Consider the following 8,559-nt stretch of genomic DNA (forward strand, 5'->3'; position numbering starts at 1 on the left):
CCAAAAATCTTACAATTGTAAGACAAGTGATATACTAGGGATGGGAGAGAGGAAACACCAGAGCAAATGCAATTTATATATAAAATTATTATTATTTCCCCTTTTCCCCCTACCCCAAGCCTAGCCATCATTCACTGAGATTTCTTGTAGGCACCACAGCAGAAAGGCAGTGATCAGCACGACGACAACGTCCCACGTATAAGGCATTTGTTGGAGAAGTGGACAGTTGAGACTGGTACTGCTGGCAGAGCAGAGGTGGATGTATTAAGAAACAGGAATGAGTAGGTAGAGATGGGTAGAGCTATAAAGGGCCCTGAACGTGGAGGAAACCAAAAGGAGAGTCTAGAATTTTCTCTGAAAACCAATTTGATTAAAAAGAAAGAGACTATGTCTGTTCGGTTTTTTAAATCTGCCTGTACATGACTATCTTCCAGGATTCCATAGTAGGAATATAATTCTCTGTTAACCCGCACCAGGTGTTTAAAACACCGATAAAAACGCTGTACATTTTCAATTAAATTTTTTAACACTTTTACTCTCAGGGCAAGTATTTATGTTGTCCTTGCTCTAGATGTTCATTTCACATAACTGCAGCAATGTACTGAATAATCCCAGGGCCTTTTCAAAGATATGGTTTCTTATACCAAATTCTGTTCCTCCTATTCTAGCCCAGTCTGTTGTCAGTAAGCTTTCTGTACAACAGTTGAATATTGCGCCCCTCTCTCCCCTCCCCTCCCCCCCCAAAAAAATTCCAGACAACATTCAGGTACAGTTCAAAAATACCAACAAGGATACATGCAAATACAGTAGAAATCCTGAAAATAATTTGTTTATTTCTCTACAACTATATTTTACAAGCCACCTGGCTTCTGAAACGAAGTCCTGACCTCAGCTGGGCAATTTCAATTACTCAGTGCTATTGTTACAAATTGGTGGAAGTGATTTTGCATGGGGAGGAGGAGGGGGGAAGAGTGGAGAGAGGAAATCGGCCAGAATGGAAAGGAGAAAGCGTAGAACTGACATGGGAGCAGTAACCAGCATCAATGCACACTGGAAGTAATAGTTTCTCAAGCCAAGTTTGCATCATGCCCTAGTGGGAGCGTTGCCATGTGTCTCAAATTAATCTCATCTCACACTCTGAGAAGCACTAAAGGTAAACAAACAAATTAACCAGTATCATATCAGCATTTAAACATACACATAGCAATACAACATTTCTAATAGATTTCTTCAGTTCACAACATACGTGAGGGATGAAATACTCCCCTTGTAGCATTTTCTTTTTCCATTTCAAACAATGGGCAGTGTTTCTACTATAAGCCTTACAGCACATATTCATTGTCTTTTCTCAATAGCCCTTGGAAATAAGTCTCTACTGATCACATTAACAAACAGAACTTGATTTAGCAGATCAGATAGAGATTAAAAAAAGGCCTCCATCAGGTTACCTTGTCCATAACCCTTGCCAATGCAAGGTTATTCAACAGAATATTCTCTAGGACTTTACATAGTCTAGTTTTAGATAATTCAAGCCATGGAACTATCATCATTTCCCCTGGGAGACTATTCCACAGTCTCTAAAGCCTCACATTTAGAAAGTGGTTTCCAGCCTCAGGTTTTCCTTTGCTTATCCACTTAACTGGAAACACCCCGAACAATTCCTAAATTTCCTTTCAATTATCCTAAGTTAGTCAGTCATCTTTTAGCCAAGTTACTGCATTTACTGAGGTTGCCAAAAGATTCCTGAATTTTTTTGGCATAGATATAAGCTAGAAAATCATTCTGGGTATTAGGGTTCATTTGCATGCTACACATTCCACTCTGAAGCAAAGTTGCTATAGCCTATACTGCTACTGTATGTATTTATTGGACTTATAAAATGGCCCTGCCACATAGCTCATATCACAGCCTTTTAGACAGGAGCAGGGTTACCCTTCCACATAGCTTATTTATACCAGTCTTGGGAGTATCTGCTCTCCCTTTTGCAGCCTGTCTTGACCTTGGCATTTCCAGTGAATGCTGCCCCAGGCACCACAGGATCACACATACCCCACACTGACAAAAGTGTGGGTGTGTATGCATAATTTTTTTAAAGACACATATGAAAAATGACTAGAGCAGTGTTTTATGCTGGCCATCTAGACACATAGGTTTAAAGGAGAAAAGCTAAGCTCCAGTTAATAGACTCCAATATGGCTGTTCTACTAAACTTAAACTTCTGACAAAGGAAAGAATTACACAGCATCCAAGTGGGAGTCAATGAGTCAGTTCCTGGACGTTAGCACAGAACATGTGCAGGCTGATCCTGACACCAGCTGCCCAGAGAAACAGAAGAGGAGAGAAACCTAAGCATGCAATCATTTAGGGGCTAACCCTGAAACACTTGTTCATGTAGACAAGTAGCATCAGTGAAGTAAATGAGACTACTCAAGGCTCAATTCTGCAAACACACATGTAGTTAAGCACATGAAAAATAATCTCACTGAATGATATTGAGCTCAATGAGATTACCCATGTGCTTGAAAGTAAGCATATGAGAGTTTACAGGACTGGGACCCAAGTATATTGGGATTGTCAGATCCAACCATTATTTTATAAACAGAAAAGTTTCTTACTGCTCCCTTTTTTAAAATTATTATTTTAAAATTAACCCACATCAGTAGGCACAGTTTCCAATGCATCTAGGTCAACTGAAAATTAGGAAAATATTTCTGGTGTACAATGCCATAAGAACGGCCATACAGCCCAGTATCCTGTCTTCTAACAGTGGCCAATGCCAGGTGCTTCAGAGGGAATGAACAGAACAGGTAATCATCAAGTGATCCATCCCATCGCCCATTCCCAGCTTTAGCAAGTGCAGCAGTGTGAGGAAAGCCAACCCTTTAGGTCAACAGCATTCCTCCAATTACAAAGGAGACTAGTGAACAGGGATGCACAGAGTTCAGTCTAGAAATTGTACTACACTATAGTGTAGCTATGTCATTACAGCTATTTCACCAGCTAAATAAACCTTCCTCTGCTGGAAGCGTAGCATGCAAAAATGCTAGTAACTACAATATTTTTTCTGCCATTACTAGGCATAACCAAATATTTAAAGGATTAGGTGAGACATATTACTGAACCTTTTCGACAATTTATTTGTGATTAAACATATATACACTTTTAATAAAAAGGTGACTATGTTGCACCGTATAACTATGCAAACTCTGACTCTTCAGTTCAACACACATACAGTATTAGATGGCAATAGTTTTATTTACATTTCATTTTTATTTTGATTTGCATTTTAATTTCATAGCACTGTTTCAAAAATGCTATGAAGTTATCTGGGCCAGACACTAAGAAAACTGTGTGCATTTGTATATATACATATGAATGCGTGCACAATGAAACAGAGCTTATTCTACAGACTTTCTAAAAGGTTCTGCCTTTCTCTGGGATCAATTATCGCTAAAAATGTTGAGACACTTCCAAATACAGCCCTCTATGGCTGCATAAACACACACAGAGAAAAAACAGCAACATAAACATATTAAACCAGTGGTTCAAGTCTCTGCTCCAAGAAACATTTCTACAAAATGAAACAGCTTCAAAAAGGAAGCAGAGACACACTCATTCCAGAATAGCCTATATAGGCTGGTGATTATGGCACCCTCTCATAGGAGGTGCATTCAAGTCCTTGCCCCAAAACAGGCAGAGTGGAGATTCAAACCTGGGTCTCTCACATACCAGGTGAGTGCCCTAACCACTGGGCTATTGGGTAAAATAGGACAAGTACCCCAATCAACCCCAAAATTCCCAACCTGCTCACCCCTGCTGTCTTTTGTGTGGTTAGGCATGCTCTGAGCACACCTACTGGATCAGGCCCTGCAAGCGAGGTGGGCAGGGGAACATCTAGTTTGAGAAACCTCTGGCAGTTAGTAGTGAGCTAGGGCAATGAGCAGCTTAGTGGCAGGATTCTGGTGGCTTGTGCACATTTCCCCCTCTTCACCCCCTCCCCACAGAAATGTAAGCATCTATACAGTCAGTAGCACCTGAATAGTGGTTTTGCAAATATCAGTGATGTCTAAATACTGGATTAGGGGCCTATCTGCCACTTTAGATACCTAAGTCTCTCTGTTAATCAGTCTACACTGGGGAAGAGTGAAATATTATTTTCACAGAGGTACTGTTTATTAGAGCACAGCAAAATAAAATGTAGTTTCCATTTGAAGTAGACTGAGGAAACTGAATGGCCTCTTATGGCTTTTTAAAAAGGGAAAAAAGAAAATATGGTCCCAATGCTAAAGGCAGCCTGCACAAAGTCAGTGGGGTTCTGTAAAGGTACAAGAGATCTGTTTCCACGATCAGGGTACTAAGCCTACATGTGCCTATCTGGACTATCATGAGCAGAATCAGCATCTTGGAACCATTCCAAACTCCTGGGAAAACGGGGTTTATAACAATAAAAGCCTAAGCATCCAATCTTTACCAAACAGGCAAAGTTCAGTAGAATAGTGTTTAAAACAATAACAATTTCCCTTAATTTATGTAAATATTGAGGGTTGTTAAAAATGCATATTGAGGCTAAAAGCTACTGCTAGAAGTTTCATTAATATAAGTTCAACTTGATGCATAATTAAATACTTCCACAGACTACACACTTGGAACATGCTCATACGTTTAATAACTTGTGTAAACAGTTGGAAAATATGGACCAGCAGTTTTAAGTTTGTTTTTTGGCTTCTCAGACATTATGGATTATTTATGTTTGATGTGATTGTGTAAACATATAGGGAGATTATTGTTATGTTTGTTTTTCAAACAACCATTTAGCCTAAAATGTTACAGAGTCAACTAATCATTGAAAATGAGAGTGACCAATAACAAAGTAAAAAAATAAGAAGATACTGGAAAAGGCATAAAACTTTCTGGGGGGAAAAAATGGCTGAAAAGGCATTAGAATAGATTAGCAGTTTATGGATCTACCCGAGGAGTTTAGCATAAAAAGTCTGTGTTGAGAAGCAACACAGATTAAATGTCGGAAGAAAGTAAAATTTTTTTCCTTCTCCTTACTCCAGCAGAAAAAGGCTACACCCACTCACAGCAGAAATATGCGCTACAAAAAACTTGGCTAAATGAAAGGAAACTGGGAGAAAAAGTTGGTCTGATGTTTCTCTCACATGATTACGATGAGTTGTCAGAGTTCCTGTTTCAGCATCTTTGGAATTTGGGGTGAGTTTATTAGAGATAGGCTAAGAGTTTTTAAAAAGGGGAAAAAGGACAGTTTAGAAAGAAAGTTGCCTAGCTTTGGAGGAGTCCAAGAAAGCCCACGTCATTCACTCCTGCACTTTTACTGTGTTTCCACTATACTAAAATGGAGCTGTGGTTAAAAACGGCAGCTGCAACAGAAAACCTTGGCAGTGAGGAATAATTAAATAAGCAGCAGCCAGGAAAGAAACGCCAGAATGGATTTAAAGCAACGGGAATCAAAATCACATTTGGTCAAATGCCCCTCCAGAGTGGGCTTGCCACGCACACCAGCACTTACCACGGCAAAACAGAAGCTTTTTAGCCTTTAGAAAGCACAAAATAAGGAGAGCTGCGAAGTGACTCACCTTTGCCATGGCTCCTGAGGATCAGTGGGCAGAAAGCGAGCGTGCTCCTTGCAAGAGAGACCGGGCGCCTCCTGTGTTCCCCCTGGGCAGCTCAGCCTAGTGGAAAAACAAGTTATGTGGAGCCCGGGGCCAAGAGAGCAGCAGCCCGCTGGGGACCGGCTCCGTTCCACATCCGGAGCAATTTTGCAAGCCAAAAACTCGTGACTTAGGGAAGCTGGAGTTTGTGTCGGGTGAAATGAAGCAGGAACCCCGGGCCAACGCCCATCCCTAGGCACCTCCATCGCTCCCGTCTTCCCCGCGCGAAAGGGAGACGGGGGACAGCCCGCTGCCACACAGCCTGCAGCTGCTCCTCGCCCCTCGGCAACCACCGATCCCCTGCCTCGGCCGTTCGCCCAGTTACTCACCGCGGATGTCCCCGGGTGCAGACACGAGCCTGGAGCGCTGCAGCTGCTACGAGTTAAACGGAGCAATGAAGATCCCCAGCCCCGCTCTGCTCCATCCAACGCTGGCCACGCCCGGTGCTCCGGTCACATTCCCGCCCTCGCTGGGTCGAGCTCGGCTGAGCAGCCCGCAGCCACGCCCCAGGCGCCCAGCGCTGGAATCCCCTGGGGCCGGGGAGCTTGCCTCAGGCCGGCTTCTCTCTGCAGCCTCTCCCGTCCCACTCGGCCATGCTGGACTCCGACAGAGAGCGAGGCCTCGGGAATAACACTGGGGTTGCTTTTCTCCGTATACAACTAGTAGCAACCGTACGCAGCTGTCTGCTTTAGCTAAAGGATGAGGCACACAGGGGCAAGATAGGCAGGCTGGCCTGAGCGGAGCCTGGGGGTTAAAAAAAAAAAAAAAACAACCCAACTAAGTACTATCAAGTCTTCACGGGTTTTGCTCCTGAATGCTCTTCTTGGAAAAGCCAAGCACTGGATGGAGCCAGGGTTTCTCAACCACTGATGACAAGGAGATGGGGGTCAAACCTTTAACAGAACAATCTTTCCTCCCCAACCTTGTCTGTTGTTGGTAATACATAGGTGGTAACCAATCAGAAATAAGTTTTAAGGAGACTGCTTAAAAACCCTTTCCCCTCCGTCCCGTGCACAGGCCTTACTGCCTTGATACTTGGCCAGCAAACACTGGGTAGCCCACACTTATTTATATTTCTAATGGGGGGAAAAACAACAGAAATGAACAATATATTTTGGGCCTTCTTTATATGTCACAAGGAGGCTCACTGGTGATTGCCTTTAAACGACAGCCTTCCCATGCTCCGGGAGGTTGCAGTTAGGGGTGCTTTTCAGTAAATGAACAGTTCTTTAAACAGAACAAATGCATTGCTGCGGAAGGCTCTGCCTTCAAAATAAGGGCCTCAACCCCAATACTGCTCCCACTGAAGTCAATGGCAAAACTCCCATTAATTTCAGCTGAGGCAGGATGGGCAGCTGAGGCCCTATTATCATTGTGAACAAGACCGAATAAGCCTGCACTGATTTTTAAAATTTCCCTTTTATTAGTATGACCTAGCCAGAGATTAACTTTCTTTACCCCATATATTGTCTCACCTGCCTGTGCAATGGAATTGTAAACATTTTGAAGTTACAATGGGTCATTAAGAGGTTGCCTAGTTTCACTATAGTTTAAGTACCCCTAAGCTGAGAACACCTTAGCAGCAATATAGAATTCCCTACTATTTTTCTTCCCCTCCCCTCCCCCCCGCATGCAAGAACACCCAGAGCACTGTTTGCATGGGAAGAGCTAAAGCCACCTCCCTCCTCATAGATCTCCTCCAGCTAATTTAGTTAATGACTCCACCGAGATCCAGCAAGCTGTTCCATTCAGGTAGATTCCCCCATGCGTGTACAGAGCCTCGTTCAAATCAGTGTGGCTCTATATTAGCACATGGGTCCGTCAGCACAGAACAGCTTGTACAGTTAGAGCCTATATTTGTAAAATACTTTGGGATGACACACACATAAATTAAGAATGGGGTAAATGTAAGACATTGTTTTGTTTCATAATATTGGTTAAGACCATCCAATATTGGTTATGAACAACCAATTTATCCACGACTTGGAGCAGGACATCTATGGACATTAGTGTTTTTCTATGCAACTTTTTCCTGTTTGGGATGTCCTAAACAAGAGTAAGAACCCTCTAGTAAGCCAGGTAGAGAGGAGGGAACTCAGGGAAGATACTCACACAGACTATATGCTATATTGTGCAGTGTCTTCCCCACAAGGAGATGAAATCCTGTTTCCTCAATCACATGGGAGTCTAAATCTGTTTGCTTTGGGCTGCAAGAACAAGCGGAAATTACACCATAGGGAGAAGTTGGCATTCTGCCCTTTGCCAAGACAATGTATGAATGTGATCTCTTTAAATTAGGGTGGGTTTGTTTTTTATACTGTTGCTACTTAAACCCAATTTAAATGTGTGTATTTATTTATCTGTGTCAACACAGACAGAACAGTAGAATAGTGGGGGGGGGAGAAGGGTGAGTCAGTTGTTTTGCCTTCTTCATTTTATCTATACAGTACATTAACAATCAAAGGAAATAGGATAAAGGACTAGAATCAGAGTTTAATGTGTTGCAATATATTTTAATATTTTGGGAGAGTTTATTATAAGGATGTTTTCTTACAAACAGTGTGTGGGAGGGACACTTTGAAACCTATGGTCCTCCTGATACTGTGAAGAGAGACTGTCAGGTTGACCTCTTCACTTCCAGAGCCCCACTTACTTCCACATAGGCCCAAGGATTCTCTTTGCAGGACTGGGGCCTAAAACTACAATGTTTACTAATTAGGGCATGTATCATGTTAGGTTCTGCAGTCTTAATTTTGCATACATGCAGAGTCTCACTGAAGGTAATGGAACTCTACGTGGGCACAGCGGTGCACCAATATGGATCAGATTCCAGATCAGGCCCTCAAATGGCAGAGTTTTATAGCTTTTGAAATTGTTGTTTCCAAAA

General features: G+C 42.4%; 1 protein-coding gene across 1 annotated transcript in view; it reads right to left on the bottom strand.

The window, feature by feature from the left end:
• Positions 1-6,411, bottom strand: part of ANXA5 (annexin A5) — a 29,240-nt gene extending 22,829 nt beyond the window's left edge. The window contains exons 1-2 of the mRNA XM_005290281.5: positions 6,002-6,411; positions 5,598-5,693 (exon numbers count right to left, since the gene is read on the bottom strand). Coding sequence (XP_005290338.1) covers positions 5,598-5,606 — 9 coding nt within the window. The 5' untranslated portion in view covers positions 5,607-5,693; positions 6,002-6,411. The remainder of the gene's footprint in view (positions 1-5,597; positions 5,694-6,001) is intronic.
• Positions 6,412-8,559: the final 2,148 nt, after the last annotated feature.

The sequence above is a fragment of the Chrysemys picta genome, chromosome 5 (genome assembly GCF_011386835.1).
Source record: "Chrysemys picta bellii isolate R12L10 chromosome 5, ASM1138683v2, whole genome shotgun sequence".
Lineage (NCBI taxonomy): Eukaryota > Metazoa > Chordata > Testudines > Emydidae > Chrysemys > Chrysemys picta.